Below are 16790 nucleotides of genomic sequence, written 5' to 3'. Positions count from 1 at the left end.
TATATATAATTATTTATTCAATGCTAACTATGTGCTCAGTGTAGTATGAGAAATACACAAATAAATATTATAATACAATTATAAGTACATTAGCAAACACCTGAATACCCCTTTTCTGCAGGCCAAGGGGCTAAATACAACCAAAATTAAGCACTTGCGTTTCATTGAAGCAAATGTAAACACATTCTTAACTCTCCCATAAAAATCAGTGAGGTGTAAAGGAGTTTAATTTTGGTTGGTTTGATGCCTTGTTTTTCCTTGAGTTTTAAGTGTTTTTCCTTTCTCTCACATCTGAACCAGATCTGGCCTCTAATGAACATTGTCAAGCAGTACAGTGACTTCTCCTACAGTAACTTCTACTCACCATCTTGCTCCCCAGATTTCTTTCTCTCTTTAGGCCTACTGTATTCACTCCAGCCTCCAGTGCAAGTGTGTTGATGACAAACACCTGGTCCCTTATTTTTCTCTCCCACTAAAGATTTCATGTACACAGGTACAGTGATTCACACATTATGCTGAACATACTGTAGGTACAGCATTATACTTCCCATCTGTACCATGCTTTGAGGGGCCTGTACCCAGGTTTACTTTTAAAATGAACATGGGTACAGTCATTCACACAAAAGCATATACAAGTATACAGACATCTGTATACTCATATCACATAATGTCTGAAAAGGGCTAAGATGTTCATCTCATGTTTTCCTCTAGTAATTAGTTGTGTCTGCTGTCACATTCACATGCTCAGAGATCTAGTGACTTCCACACAATAATTGCTGGAGAACAGAAATGTGCATTACCTGTCTGGTGATAAAGTGTACGAATCAATATTAGAGTAGTCAGTGCTTGGAATAAAGGACATAAATCAGCGCTAAGGGAACCTATGGACAAAAACTCTTTTAGAAAGAGATCTGTGTGAATGTTCTCTGTATGGAATTGTTGCCGCATTGATCCCAGAGAATACAAGCACGTCTACAGTGTAGCACTGGAGGGAAATGGGTGTACATCCAGTGATGGATTAACATCCCACATTGGTTTCCCTCTTGTCCGTGCCCAGCAGGTACTGATTGTGGAACCATTGAAGACGATGCCATCTTTATAGCAGGAGTCCTGCTTAAGCCCTGAAAAACTGACACTTGCTTTTTTGAGGTAACCATTCGGTCCATCTTCCTGGACTTTCAGTAGAGCCAAGATAACAAGAAGGTGCTGCATTATGAAATTCATTGCCATTGTGGCAATGGCTACTAACATAGTTCTCTTCAAAAAGGATGGAGTGCATTCATGAGAAATAGGCCTCTCAATGGATATTGACCATTTTCACTCAAAATGGAACCCCCAGATATGCTCCTGATTGACAGTGCTGGAGATATACAATGGAGGAAAGCTGTCTTTGTCTTGCCCTGTTTGTGAAGCCTCCCAGGCGTATCTGGCAATTCGTTATTGGGGAAAGGGTATGGGGTTAGATGAGCATTCAGTCTGCTGCAAAGACCTTCCATGTGATCCAGCAAGGCTATTCTTATATTCTGATGCCAGGCAGTGGACATGCTTCAGGAGCAACAAAGGGACACAAAGAGACGGGAGAGTGATTAGTGGAGTGACTACTCTTGGCACAGCCTAGTGAAGGCACACTGTGTCTTGGCAATCACTCCTGGGAAGATTCCCGGTGGGGTAGATTAGGAATCAGTGGTGTGAACAGGAAGTCTGTGAGAAAACTTAATTCAAAGCTGAACACATTTGCAATTTAAATTTAATTAAAGCTTATTTCCCCTCCCACTTTCTTCCTACTTTGAAATAGATCTATAGAGAGTTTGGAGAATTTCAGTTTTAAAAGTGATTTATTTTCCTTTTAATTAAAAAAAGGTTTTCCTTGGGTTACTTGACTCAGTTCTTCTATAGTAGCCAGGAAAGATTGCAGGATTTTATGCAGACAGGGTTGTATGGCCCTAATACTCAAGAACTAACACATGTTCCGAAGAAGATTCTCTGCCAGGCAACCTGTCAGAAGGAAGTTATCCTTGAACATTCCAGCTAATTTACTCAGTGCTTCAGGAGACAACATGGGAAAATGTGCAGGCAACTCGGAGATGTGGCCTAAGCCAAAGACCCTCAGTTCTGTTCCTCTCAGATAGTTCCATGAATGTGATAGGATATCTCTTTCCATATTGTGAGGAAAAATGAGCTTGGACAAGGTGCTGAGATAAAGTCACCTCAGCAGGACTGAGAGAAGCTTCAGAGATATATTAAACAAAGGAACCTGATGAATGAGAAAGTATAAAGTGCTAAATGTGCAGAGACAAATTAAAAGGCTGGAGTGAGGAAAAGAAAACAATTCTCCTTCATCCACTGTAGCGTTGAGTCCTGTCCATGTTTTAGTAAAACGGAAGCACCAATGCAATTAGCCATGACTACATCCCATTGAAATTAATGGGACAAGTTAGTCACAGCTAACTTGTTTCATTGATTTCGATAATGCTTAGTCATGACTAACTTCCTTTGGCTACAACCAAGGGATTTCCAGCAACACAGCTAACTCTGTATTGCCTCTCTGGTGTTTATTGTTGAGCTGCTACTCGACTCTTTTCCCTCCAGAATAACCTTGGTATGGACTGGCCCGAGTTTCAGGCCGTGGGATGGAGAACTCCTGTTCAAGCATCTGAAAAAGAAAGGAATATTGAAAATAAGATTTTAAAATGAAACATATCCTTAGAAATGCCCCATAAAGGAAAATAGGAACCAGGAAGCTGCCATATACTGAGTCAGTCCATTGGTCCATCTAGCTCAGTATTGTCTACCCAGACTGGCAGCAGCTTTTCCAAGGTTGTAGGCAAGAGTCCCTCTCAGCCCTGTCTTGGAGATGCCAGGGAGGGAAGTTGGAACCTAAGCTCCACCCCCTAAGGGGAATAATATCTTACAGTGCTCACATGTAGTCTCCCATTCAAATGCAACCAGGGTGGACCCTGCTTAGCTAAGGGGACAAGTCATGCTTGCTACCACAAGACCAGCTCTCCTTTCCCATAGGAGAGGCTCAAGCCCATATTAGTAGCAGTTTTCCAAATATCTAATTATACAGACATTCTGAAACTCCCCACTGGGTCATTTGACTAAATGAGATAAAATCCCTCCAATACTGAAGATGAAAGGCAGTCGTTTTATTTACCTCTAGCTGGAAATGAGTTGAATAAGGAACGTACAAACGATTTCCATTTTCTTCAGGAATGAAAAATAAAGAGGAAAGGGGGGAAAGAAATGAGTGCAATTATATCTGCAGAATTATCACATAAACAAAGCAGACTCATGTTGGTTCCTGATAGCAATTTCTAGCATTTTGGCTACTGCATGTAAATTTACAATAAGTATCTAACCACAGTGTGAGATGAGCATTACACATCTCAAGAACCCTCATTTTTATGATAGCACAAAGCCAAATCAGAGTGACTGGTAGGAAGCACTGCTCTCACTTTGAATAGGCTTCATTATGATGTCGTATAGCCAATCAGATTTGCTTGTTTGATGATGCCACAAAGCCAAAATCTGTATTGCGGTCTGCCCTTACTCTGAATAGGCAGATATTTCTGCCCCACTTTGCAGGACCACCACCACATCTATGAAATGGGAGGGGGAGTATTTTTCAAGGGATGAAAATTGCTCCTCCCTCCATTTTGGCTCAGCTCTAACAGCTTTGGTATTACTAGCAAAAAGAGAGAATTGTAACCATGGTGATGAAAGCAGTGATGCAATCTGTAACAAATTAGTAAATTAAAGCCTTAGTTGCATAATCAATGGGAGTAGCACAATTAGTTAGAGCCAATTCTAACTGGTAGAACTATGAGTTAAGGCCATATGTTTATTAAGCTTAATTTTTTTGTTCTGTGGTGTTGCTAAACTAAAGAATGAAAAAAATAAAATATTAAAGATATGATTCCTTTCCAACAAGAAATGTAGTTTTGTTCTTAGTTACTTACAATTGCTCCAACATTCAAGAGGACATAATGATGCTTAGGTCAAATGTAAATGTATCTAAATATAAGTCATTAATTAACTAACGAATTGTTTAAAAGGCTAATCACAAATTATCTAAACGTCCCCTGCTAACTGAGCAAAGAGGCACCTTTTTAAAGTGGGGCTTCTCTATATAGCAGGGGGGAAGCAACTGGCCCTATCCATACCCAGCACCTAGTGTCTATCTTATGTTTCTTTTTTAGATTGTGGGCCCTTTTTGGACAGGGAGCCATTTTATTTGTTCATTTATATATATGTAAACCACTTTGGGAACTTTTGTTGAAAAGCAGTATATAAATATTCATTGTATTCATATGTCTATTCGTTAACGTTGTTTTAATGTCAGGCATCTTTAGTTGCTGTTGTTATTTTAATTAATTTTATTGATTTGGTAATCATGTATTTATCTTTTTGCTAGCTGCCTTTGGCCTCCAGGAAAGTTTGAGCTGATTTTGCAATATTATCACATAGCCAAATCTAATTGGTTACATGGTATTGTTGGGCAGGTAGTACATTTTAGAAATCAACCAATAAACAATGGTTCTCGGCCTTCATTCCCCTATTTTAATGGCTGATAATTTATCTATCCCTAGGCAGTGTACACAATTCAAGTTACGATATAAAAATAAAAATAAACAATTAAAAACAGTTCACAGAATAAAACAATTTCACAGAATAAAACAATTAAACAGTTTAAAATAAACTAGCTGGACCGGGTGTGGACCATCTGCACCTCCGCTGGCCTGCTTCTCCCCCTCCCCCGCCGCCCCACTTCTCCCCCCCCCCACCCGCCCTCATGGTTTCTGGCTGGCCAGAAAGCCAGCCCAACTCCACCTCCTTCCAAACCACCACCACCCCGCTCCCAGAGGCCAGCCTGTCAGCGGCCACATCCCTATTTTCTCCCCTGTCCCATCGCTACTCGGCAGCTGCTCGTGAACTCTCACGAGAACTGCCACACATGGGATTAGTGCCAGGTACGCCAAGGAGAAATAAATATATAGATTTTAATGAAAAGCCTGAGAAAACAGGTTTGTCTTAAGGGTCTTTTAAAAAGCAATCAGAGATGGAGAAGCTCGTATTTTGAGAGGGAGTGCATTCCAAAGCCCTAAATTGATCAACATATCTAGGGCCAATACCAAGTGGTGGGAGGGGACTGGGGCAAAGTCCTGCACTGGGCCCCAATGGCATGGAGACCTACCAGGCAGCGCAGTGGGGGCCTCTTCTAAGGACTGGGACTTCAGCAGTCAGCCTGTGTCAAGCCTGGCTGAGCCCTCATGCCACCCTGGGCACACCAGGAACCTCTGAGGAACTGGCTTCCCTTCCCACCTACAATAGAAGAAGGTCCTGCAAAGGCACTTTGCACTCTGCAGCACCAAATGGGAGCACAGAGAGATGCTTTCTGGAGCTGCTTCTATTCAGTTCTGTTCTGGAAACAGTCTGGTGACTTCCAGCTCCCCAAAGCCTTTCTCACTTACACAAACCATTTGCCAGTGCGGCACCTAGACTCAGAGGCGTAACTAGGGAAAACGGCGCCCGGGGCAAGCATTGAAATGGCGCCCCCCCGCGCCCCCAACATACTGCATTATACTTAGGTTTTTCCTCACAAGCGCCCGCCGCCGCCAAGCCAGGCCACTGACTGGGCGCCAGCAAAGCAATGGGGGGCGCGCGGGCGGCACAGAAGGGACCGCTCGTGGGGGAGGGGGCGCCGACGCACTCCCTTGACTGTTGCAGCGCTGCTGCACTGAGCAGGAAACATTTGTATTAACAAAAAAAATTAAAAAAATTTAAAAAAAATTTTTGTCATGGCGGCGCCCCCCATGTGACCAAAAAAGATGGCGCCCGGGGCATGTGCCCCCCCTGCCCCCCCTATAGTTACGCCTCTGCCTAGACTAGATGGGCCTAAGGTTTGTCCTACCTTGTGTGGTGGTGTCTTCTTGAGAATAGCCTTGATTCTCCACTCCATGCACCTTTTTCATGACTTTAGGCTGGCAGGAACTGTTCTCTGGAGGGTAGTCTCCAGGTTTCCGTGGAGCAGTGAGGAAGCAGAGTTCAGGCACAGCATACATAATCAGAAAAACCCACCCATTAGCTACCAGAGCAATACTGATAACAGGATCATCCCAGAGGGGGCGCTTATTTAAATCTGGATTGCCTCTCATCAACATACTGATCCACACCACCCAGATGCCAATGGAGAACAAGATGGTGAGGAATATGTGCGCACCATGCCTCTTCCATCTTCTGTACGAGCCACAGAAAACAGACATGGCGGCCACAAAGAGGACGGCCATCAGGAGAAGCACATAGATGAGAATCAAAATGAAGTCATTGCGTCTTTGGTCATCCATTCCGCTTGTCGGCTCCAGTTTCTTCAGCTCTGCTCTGTTGATGGCGACATACATGATGGCTATGATAATTTGCACGGTGGTGAGGCTGATGGCGATAACCAGTAACATCAGTGCTGACAACGGGGTTCTTCCTCTCACCAGCTTGATGAGGTCAATAGCGTGAGCTAGGAGACAGGAGAAGCAGAGGGCAAAGAGAACCCCAAAGAGGAAGAAGCGGGTGGGGGCGGTGCTCTCATTGAGCTTGATGATGAAGGCAAAGGTGAGGCCAAAGATCCCCAGAGTGCCCAACAGAAAAAGCAACTGGACAGGGATCAGGCTTCGTTTGGTGTTGTCTTGGACTTTACAGATGAGGAAGAGGAGCACAAAGATAAGGATGATTGTGGTGACCACACCAGCTGCAGCCAGGGATTCCAGAACAATGCCCCAGTTGTTGTCCCTGTCACAGAGCAAGTAATAGTCACTGGGTATGTTGCCACAGCCTGTGGGAGGTTCTGTGGTAGCCATGGTGTCTCAGGACAACCCCAAAGTGGGTGACTTGTTTTAAGGTCTGTGGAAGATAAGACAAACATAAGAACATAAACATATACCAACACAGAATAAAAACAGCTCCAGGCCAGAAAACATATGGCCAAATGAATAAAATTATTGTTGAATTAATGTGGATAAAGTCCTTATGTGGTTGAGTCATATGAATGCATGAAGGGTCTGACACATGTACACACAATCAAAAACTGTGTTCTACCTGGATTGGGAGCGGTGTGAGCTCCCAGTTTGGGGGTGTATGGAAGGAAGCAAGGTAGGAGGAAAACATGGGTAGAAGTGATTGTGTGGAAGCATGGTAGAAGGAAAAGCTATCCAGGTTTTCCTCCTACCTCACTTCCACACAATCAAAATTTGGGAGCACACACAGCTCCCAAACCTGGGTGGAACACAGTTTTTGATTGTGTGAATGACCTCCATGGATCTGTTTCAGCGTGAGTGGTCTACTCTGAATGGCAACAGCTCTTCAGGGCCTCAAGCAAAAGGTCTTTCCCAGCTGTGAGACCTGAGGTCCATCTTTACCACAACAGGATCTATTCTTGTTGGGGCAGTAAACTCTGACAGAAGCTATTCCTAGAGACCACCAATATCAGGTGATTTAAATCTCCAGGATGGTTTTCAATAGCCACTTGGAGATTGATGCCAATTCTTGTAGACTCCAGGCCAGTGGTGCACCGAAGCAGTTTTGGTGCCTGGACCGCCCCCACCACAAGGGCTCCCCCATAAAAAATTGAACCTGCTTTTGGGAGCCTCCTGCCACCACCCCGCACCCACCCTGCTGCACTGAACCTCCAATTCTTTTCCATAATTTTAGCCACCATGCGTGTGGCCAAGGGGTAGAGGCTGGGGGGTGAGTTGAGCAGGCCTCCCCCTAACCATCGTAGCGGCAGTGGCAGTGGCCAGAGCGACCACTAGGCCTGTCTGTCCGGTCCCGCGACTCATGAGGACTGCAAGGCACTCCAGTGCGCCTGCACAGTTGAAATAGATCGTCACAAGCCCATTACATTTCAGGCTTGTGACGATCTATTTCAACTGCGTAGGCGTGCTGGAGCGCCTCACAGTTCTCAAGGGTCACTGGGCCAGACACACAGGCCCTGCAGCTGCTAAGTGCGGGGAGGACTGTTCGGGTCATCCCCCAGCCACCACCCCTTGGCCAAACACATGGCGGGGGGGAATCGGAGGTTTGGTGGGGCAGGCACAGGGTGGCAGCAGGAGGCCCCCCCCGGGCCATTTGGAGCCCCCCCCCAGACCATGGAGGCCATGGACTGGGGCACCAAGGTTCAGGGGTAAGAGAACTTCTTCTCCAGGCCAATCCGGGATGAAAGTATATGGTCAATGCCTGGTGAAATCTCATAAGAACAGCCCTGCTGGATCAGGCCCAAGGCCCATCTAGTCCATGCCCAAGAAGGGATCATGGAGGGAAGAGGAGGGCCAAGCAGGATTTGCAGTAGTCAAGAAAGAAAGCCTCAGTGTCCTTGTCTCTACTAGCAGAAGCAAAATAAATAAGCAAAGCTACTATCATTCTAGACTATGCAGGAATCTGGTACAAACACACACTTTATTAGGATGAGTTCATTTCAATAAAAACATGTCGGTTGCAAGTGAATCCACATCAAGGGTAAACTGGTTGCCCTTGAGGTTGCTTTGCCCTGAGCAGAGAGATCCCCGTCTCTCACCACGTGGCCACTCTTTGATGCTCCATTCACTAAGGCCACTTTCCACAGCTTTGCGACGGCACAGTAGCTGAGATCTTGGCATGTCTGAAAGGGGTTCACAGTCCAAAAGCAAACACAAGGGAGACAGCAGCAGCAGCTTATGGGAGAGATACAATGCTGGACTGAGCAGGCACAATTGCTGTTCTATCCTCCTTCTAAATATTAGAGAGCCGCCATTTTAAAAAATGTGCCTCTTTGTCCAGTTTAGCAGAAGTTTGCCGAATTATTTGACAACCGGGATCAAGAAGTTTAAAAACAAAAACAAAAAACATGAATGAAAATCTATATGCAGACTCATCCTTGGGCTCTCTTCTTCCTTCTCTTCTTGTCTTCCCATTGTCAAACCTTAGATTATAGGCTTCTTGGGGCAAGGATCTATCTATCTATCTATCTATCTATCTATCTATCTATCTATCTATCTATCTATCTATCTATCTATCTATCTGTCTGTCTGTCTGTCCGTCCATCTATCTATCCATCTATCCATCCATCTGTCTATCCATCTGTCTATCTAATCTAAAGTCTTCTGTACTCAGCTTTACATCAGTTCATGCCTCCTGTGTTCTCTTTATCCCTAAAGATTAAAAGTACATTTTGCCCAAGATTTTTCTTTGGGGGGGGGACTATTTTATTTCAAAATAATGGTAGCAGATGGCCCTTTAATGTAATAAATATGAAGCGCTTGGAGGCACCTCCGAGCTGAGGACCCAATCCCGTGCACAGCCTGCATTCTCCAATGAAGATAGCCTCTGCTCGCTGTAATTATCCACAACTGTCAACACGGCATCAAGCTGGAACAACTCCCCCCTGCTTACCATGCAGACATTCCTTCAGGGCAATGAAAACAGAGAGCTTGTCTTACGGACCGGGTGTCCCATGTTTCTTCTCCAAAGAGAATTTTCTGAACCAGAATCCCTATACATGATTTTGGCGTCTGCCTAGAAACATGATAGCCATCCAGATACTTGCAAACTGTGATGAACTTTACCAATCTCCGAATCTTTGAGAAGCCAAAGTGGTGACTGTATGCAATGCCACTGTAATCGTTCCTCGGCTTTCAGCAGAACCTATCTCCAAGTAAACAATGGGCTACTGATAATTTACTCCCTAGTCTTTCACACCCCACCTCTGCATAGCGGCTTAAACTCACATGTTTGGATAACTGGAGGTTAAATAAATGCAAATAAATTATGGTTTCACTGAAGGTCAAATTATATGGGGATCTTTGATAGGATGACTCAACCTGTTTTTAAAGCAGCCACATTTGGACCAAGGTCAGTGCTGACTCCAGCATTGGCTCCACCCAAGGCAAAGTCCATGTGTGGCTGGCCATGCCCCCTCCTGCACGTGCTCCCTCCACCCTTCCCTGTCGCCTCGGGAATGGGTTTTAAACTCCAGGTTCAGGAGTGTGGCGAGAAAAGAGCTCGTCCCTTCCTCCTGGCAAAGGGCGGAATGGGCGCACAAGTGAGGCAGTGCTGACCCCACCCGCTGACATGGACATTGGCATTAAGGATGGAGGCAGCTCTGCCTTCTTCACATGCCTGTTCCTCCCCATTGCCACAGGGATGGATTTTAAACTTCTGAGTGGGAGTTTAAACATGCATTTAAAATCCATCCGCAAAGGGATGGGGAAGGGGGGGAAGGGGGCAGGGAGGGAGGGTGACAGGGTGGTCAGGAGTGGTAGGCAGGTGAGGTCACGCCCAAGGGGGTGGTGGAGGGGCAGGATGCCTGAGTTCATATGCCATCCCCCCGCCCCAGCAGAGGGGCTGCCTAGGTCTTTCACCTCCCTCCACCTCATGGATGAGCCGGCCCTGATTGAGGCTGTGGCTTTGGGTAGCGGCAGGCGTGTAAAGATAATGGAGCATAGAAGGCAAATGTCCCTAAACCGCAGGGGCCATCAAGGTGCCCCCTCAGCCCCTGCTCCATTACCCATCTCTCCACCATGCTTTCCACTACCACCAAGGCTGGGCGTTCTACCCCCCTCACTGGCCACACCCTTCCCCTGCACCAGCACATCAATGCAGGGGGCGTAGTCGGGACTGGGTAGGGACACACTGCTCCTGGCTCTCTCCAGTCAGTGAGGACTTTCTTTGCCAGCTGAATACTTCCTTTTTTCTGCCTCGCAAGGCAGAAGAAATAAGCACAATATGGGTGCTTTCCCCTCTGCGACTATTGCTATTAGCAGCTTAGGAGGCAGTTTGCATCTGGAAACTGGTGCAGAGGGGAGGCATTAATCCTCCCTCTCCCACACACCACAGCCCTGACCCCAGTCGGGTCCTCCTGCACCTTCTCTCAGAAAACGTTGGGAGAGCCAATCACAGACCTCTTATGTAATGTCGAGTTTGGCCCTGGAACCAATGGGACTTCAGCTGGCCTAATGATGGTATTAAATCCTCTCCTTAATGCCCACTATCTCATTTTAACCTTGCCAGCTGTGGAAATACAAAAAACAATTGCCCAGGGAAGAGCTAGACAAGGGCATCCTTCACATAGCACAACATAACCACCAAAAAAGAGGTAATTTTAGATTTAATGGGAAGACCCAGAACTTCCCACACTCAAGGCAATGGACAGAAAATGGCAGCTGATGGAAGCAGCAAAAATATACATTTTACTTTTTGTGTGCCCAGTATTGTTAATAATAATACGAGGTATGCTGGATATGTACATGGCCTATCAGGTCTATCAATGGCTACTAGTCTGGTGGCTATCAGCCACCTCCAGCCTCAGAGGCTAGATGCCTCTAAATACCAGTTGCAGGGGAATGACAGCAGGAGAAAGGGCATGCCCTCACCTCTTGCCTGTGGGCTTCTTGGAGGTATCTGATGGGCCACTGTGTGAAGCAGGCTGCTGGACTAGATAGGCCTTGGGCCTGCTCCAACAGGGCTGTACTTAGGTTCTTAGGGTTATTGGTTTTGTTCAGCTCTGCTGCAGTTTGCCATTACATTCTTTCTACCTTTAGATTCTTTCTTTCTACCTTACAGAGTTAATGGTTATGTCTTGTTCTGTGATTCCTCTTCCTGGATTACCCTGGATCCAGTTACCTTGGGTAACTGCCGGCCTCACTCACCTGTAATCCGTCCCTGTCCCCAGTTCCTTTTCTCCTGGGAGTTATTCAGACATGGCTTCATGCCCCAGGTTATTGGAAGGGCGAATTTGCTTTGTAGCAGATTCGGAGCATTTTAATTCACAGCATTAAATGGACTGTTTGCATTTCCTCGGCATTTCCTCAGCTCCTCTCTGCATTCCTGCAGATCTTTCTCTGTGTGCATTCCCACAGCTTGCTTTGGGGTTTTTTCTCCCACTAATCACATCCCAGAGGAAGCACAAGGCACCTCCCTTCATTATTACTTTTTTTTTTAGTTTGACAGCCAGTTGGATTTCTGCAAAATTAACTAGACAAAACAACAGAATGCTTAACCCAAACCTGCTGAATCTGACCCAAATCTTTTCTGATTTTTATAATAAACTTGCCTTTGTGACTGCCTTCATCACCTCATGTTTCCCCACCCCAGACCATTTAAGAAGGAGAGAAGTTTATATTAGAAATCATTGCTTTCTCTCTGTGATGGAGAAAAATGCAGTCTCATGGAATCAGCTCAGACACAAAGGGCTCAGGTTACATCGAACCTGAGTCTCCATTGCTAAGCTTCCAACAACATCTGCATATGTTAAGCCTACCTAAGTTTCTATGGTGACCAGGTTTCAATAAGATGAAGCTGAACTTGAAAGCATAGGAAGACCCACATTTTGCATGTGCTTGTGTTTAACTCAGGAATGTCTCTCTCCCCTTTCCCTTCTGGACTCCCTCCACAGAATCTCACCAATCTGCCACAACCCCTCCCCCAGTGCTCACAAATGCAAATCACTCAAAGACCAGACCAGACCGAGCTGTCAAACTCTCCTTCCTGACACTTGGTGTTCCAGAAATCCACCCAGCCAACATTTTAAAAAGAAACATGGAAGTGCGAGTTTGGGGACAAGCCAAATTATTGGCAATGGCCCCTCCACACATCACAGATAAGCGTCGGAGCATACTTGAAGCCTCGGGTTTTTTTCCAAAAGCCGCTGAAAATAGGAGATTTTTTTTTTTACACCGGACATAATTTGGGCTATGCCAGAATGCGCAGCCATAATTCAGCGGGGGAGGGGGCACAAAGTCATGTCTGAACTGGCCCCTGATAGCCTGAAGCACCTTCAAGGTAAATCTAGCAGATATGTGGGCTGGCACTCTCCATTCTGGAGGAGATTCGGACTAACAGCCATGTGTGTAAAAGCTCCTGGTGGGACTCCAAGATCACAGATCGATAGCCCTTGCCAGAGTTACCTTTCCTGGACAACTATTTCCTGGACATCTATCCTCACTCTGCTTTACATGGACTTGGCATATCCTGGGCTGGAATGGATCGACATCAAGTACGCAAACTTTATTCTTATCTTGCAAGTCACATTATATACAACTGTATAAAACAGTGACTGTACATATATATAAATAGTAACAAATCCATGCACATAAACTGCAATGAAAGTCATAAGAGCATATTAACAGAAGTAACCACTTCCAGGTGAGTTGCCATGTTAGTCTCTTGTAGCAAAAATGACAACAAGCCTTGTGGCACCTTAAAGCATCGTGGCTAGGCATCTTGGGAGTTGTAGTCCAACTATGTTTGGGGATCCAAGTTTGAGAGCCCTTAACTACAGTCCACTTCATCTGATGCATCTGTTCACAAATACCAGAGAGTCTTGGGACATATTAAAGGCTGACATGTCTCTTGTCGTGTAAGCCTTTGTGGACTTGCAGTAACTATAATATGGCACAAGACTCTTGGCTGTTGATGAACAGATGGGCTGTCTTGCTGGGTCAGCCCAAACATCCATCAGAACTGTGACTCCAGCCATAGCTAGCCCCGGTGCTAGCTTCTCTGACTATTCATCGGTCTCATTTTATCCCACCCTCAGCGTACCTGAGATAATCCCATTTTATCTTCACAACAACTCTGTAATGTAGGTGAGGCTGAGTAAGAGTGAGTGGATCACCCCCTGAGCTTCATGGCTGATCTGGGATTAAGAACATAGGAAGCTGCCTTGTACCATGTCAGGCCATTGTTTGCACTGAATGGCAGCAGCTCTCCAAGGTTTCAGGAGAGAGACTCTCCCATCTCTACCTGTAGATGCCAGGGCTTGAACCTGGGACCTTCTGCATGCAAGCAGATGCTCTCCCACTGAGCTATGGCTGCATCCCCTAAGAGGAATGTCTTACGGCAGACAGTGCTCACTCATCCAAATGCAAACCAGGGCAGACCCAGCTTAGCAAAGGGGACCATTCATGCTCCCTTCTGCAACACCAGCTCTCTTTAGTCCACCTTCTGTCCATCACACTCTCTGCCGTTCTGAGATGCCCCTCAGAAGTGTTCTGAGAGTCTCCACACAATCTGGGGAGGTCTTGTGGATCAAGATACATCCTTGGTACTTGTGTCAGATAAGCTGTAGCAATTCCCTTCACTGAGCAAGAGGCTGGACTAGAAGACCTCCAAGGTGCCCTCCAGCTCTAAAACTCTGCCTGTACGTCTCCTCTGTTTCATCCTGGCACCAAAAGACGAAGAAACTTCCAAGCAGCCACACAGCAGGACGCCCCTGGAAAGCTTAGTATCCATCCAAGGTGGTACCTTTTTCCAGGGAAAGATCCCCGCTCATCACCCCTCTTACCAAAGCTGGAGTTCAACAACAGGCATCCCCTAATGGCCGCTTTGCCTGTGCAGCCTGATTTACCTTGATCCGATTCTGTCTGGCAGAGAAGCTGAAGCAGAATGCCTGCTGCACCCGCTCAGCACGTCATCTCAGCTCCTGCCGTTCCTCCCTGGGCAGCAGACCAGCCGCAAACTTGTGCCTGCACACTCTAAGGGCAGCTTTAAAAACAAATGAGGGGAAAAGGGGGGATGAAGGAGCTGGGGCACGCCTATTCCAGTTCCACTACTCCTGCTGCTGTTATAAAAATAACATCCCAGTGCCTGGATATGAAGTAGAAATTTCTGACGTCAACTGGACAGTCACTCCAGCAGCTGGGTGGGGAAGGAATCTTTATGCGTCCAGCCCCAGAACTGAATCCATTACCATTCATCAAGCTGGCTGATAAACTGCACCTCCCTGTGAGTTGAGAAACCCAGGAGGTGTGGCATTGTGGGAGACCCCAGGCCAAGAATAACACCATTGTGTTTCTCCCCAACATACCTTAGCATGCTTGTCTAACCTTCAGCTAAGCCAACATTCTGAGGGAGTCCAAGAGCAATCATGAGGAACTGTCTTTTAAGCCTGCCGCTTTTTCAGCTCCTTGTGTTTACCCCTGAAGCAGGAGCCATTCGTGCCTGCAAATGTTCCAGAACGGTCCCCTGTTATCTCCCTGAACGAGTCGGGGATTCCGCCACCTAGAACGGCTAAGACAAAATACACTGAGGGTCAGGGGCAGCCCAAGGTGTTGTGGTGAGACATCAAATCCAGCATTACTCCAATGACCCTGGTAGGAGCCAGCTCCCCTTTCAAAACTGACCCTTGAAAGCTTTGCAGGGGTGCAAGGGGCAGGGAGGAGGGAAGGTGGCCGGAAGCCTCCTCTTCTCTCTTCATGCCTCATACAAGCTGTGTGAGGCAAAAATTGAAACTTAACAGGCCTATAGTTCCAAACCAGGTGAAGGGGTATTCATGGGAGCCCCCAAACAAGCTGTCTCGGTAACAAGAAGTTCTCTTTGCAAAGCTTGCAAGGGTCAGCTCACCTTGAACAGTTGCTTCAATTACTGCAGCCAAGCAGAAATTGCCACCCTGCTGGCAACCCAATAATCCGCCACCTGAGGCACCTGCATCACCTCACCTCATGAAAGCACCACCCCCTGCAGATGGTGTGTGCACATACACACACACCATGCTTGAAAGTTATACTTTACCATAGCCAAAACTGACTCCAAATCAGGGCAGTGTTTGAGGATACCACTGTGACCTTGAAGAAAGCATGCACCCAGAGCAAAGGTTGCTAAAATCACTCTGGATGCTCATATCAGAATGTCTGCATTTTCTGAAACTGATCCTCAGCAGGGGGCCCTTCAGAGGGCTATTCTTATATTAGGTCGTTCTAGGACTTATTTAGGTTGCTGCCACCAGCAGCAAGAAGGAAGGAAGGAAGGAAGGAAGGAAGGGCTAATAGCCCATTGGGCACATTCCAGTTGAATAGCATCAACCTTCTGCAAGGGCAGGCCAAGATACTGTAGCAGCTGAAGCAAGGTGCCAAACGCTACCTTGCCCCATTCCCCTGGTGTGGGCAGCCCCCTTTCAAAACCAACCCTTGCAAACTTTGAAAGTGGCACAGGGGGTGTAACAGAAAGGAAAGTTGTTAGCAGTCTCCTCTTCTCTCCTTGTGCTTCTTACAAGCTTGCTTGTGCTCAGGCCTCCAGCAGCCGCGGACACGCCCACCAGCCCACCAGCAGGACCAGCGGCTTGGATGCCTCTGCTACAGAAGAGGCCTGCTAGACTCTCACCCCCTGCCCCCACCCCCACCTGGCCATGTATATGGTGGTGCACAGCGGAAAGAGATTTGGCATGGGGTCAGGCACGGGTGTGGTGGTGACAGGGGACAGGGAGCAAGGAGGCCCCTCCAAGACCCAGCCTAGCCTACCTCACTAAAAATAACCATGTAAAAATAACCATGAGCTCCTCAGAGAAAGAGCGGGATATAAGTGTAAAAATGAATGGATGGATGAATGAATGAATGAATGAATGAACAAGCAAGCAAACAAACAAACAAACAAACAAATAAATGAAATTTTGGAGACCTCCTTCCAGTACTGAGGATGGGCATTTGTCTCGGAAGTCCAACCCAAGAGTGCCACTGCTTTCAAGCTTTGCAAGGAGTGTGAGGAGAGTGCTGTGTGTCCAAAGAGGCATCTTGCCACCTGCTGGCACCCCAATTATCTGTCACCTGAGGTAATCCCCTCACCTTGCCTCATGAAAGGGCCGCCGGCGCAAAGGGGAGAGCTTATGGGGAAGTGTGGAGGAGAGGGGTTGAACAGCCAGTGATCACAGCCAATTTGGCTGCAGGCGTGATGGGATGGAGGTTGTCCCCCAAGCCACATTTAGTGAGGCTGTGTGTGTGAAAAGGGCTTGACAGTACAATGAGCAGAAGGATCCCAGGCAGAGGGGCAGGACA

At 46.7% G+C, this 16790-nt stretch overlaps 1 protein-coding gene across 2 annotated transcripts; it reads right to left on the bottom strand.

Annotated features, from left to right (window-relative positions):
• Positions 1-14504, bottom strand: GPRC5A (G protein-coupled receptor class C group 5 member A). Of its 2 annotated transcripts, none has more exons than XM_053251702.1 (4): positions 14372-14504; positions 5915-6894; positions 3158-3207; positions 1-2653 (listed from the first exon to the last, which is right to left on the bottom strand). In XM_053251702.1, exons 2-4 carry the CDS (start codon positions 6849-6851, stop codon positions 2567-2569), a joined length of 1074 nt encoding a protein of 357 aa, XP_053107677.1. In that variant the 5' UTR covers positions 6852-6894; positions 14372-14504; the 3' UTR covers positions 1-2566. The 2 variants fall into 2 exon arrangements, with proteins under 2 accessions (XP_053107677.1, XP_053107678.1); XM_053251703.1 differs by having other exon boundaries at positions 14309-14372.
• Positions 14505-16790: the final 2286 nt, after the last annotated feature.

The sequence above is a fragment of the Hemicordylus capensis genome, chromosome 5 (genome assembly GCF_027244095.1).
Source record: "Hemicordylus capensis ecotype Gifberg chromosome 5, rHemCap1.1.pri, whole genome shotgun sequence".
In the NCBI taxonomy this organism is placed as follows: domain Eukaryota; kingdom Metazoa; phylum Chordata; class Lepidosauria; order Squamata; family Cordylidae; genus Hemicordylus; species Hemicordylus capensis.
This window is presented reverse-complemented; position numbering and strand designations above follow the sequence as displayed.

Coding starts and splice junctions, on each gene's coding strand:
- GPRC5A (XM_053251702.1), bottom strand. CDS start 6,851: ATGGCTACCACAGAACCTCCCACAGGCTGTGGCAACATACCCAGTGAC. Junction 3,208..5,914: donor AGAAGACACCACCACACAAG/GTAGGACAAACC, acceptor TCATTCCTGAAG/AAAATGGAAATCGTTTGTAC. Junction 2,654..3,157: donor CAACTCATTTCCAGCTAGAG/GTAAATAAAACG, acceptor TTTCTTTTTCAG/ATGCTTGAACAGGAGTTCTC.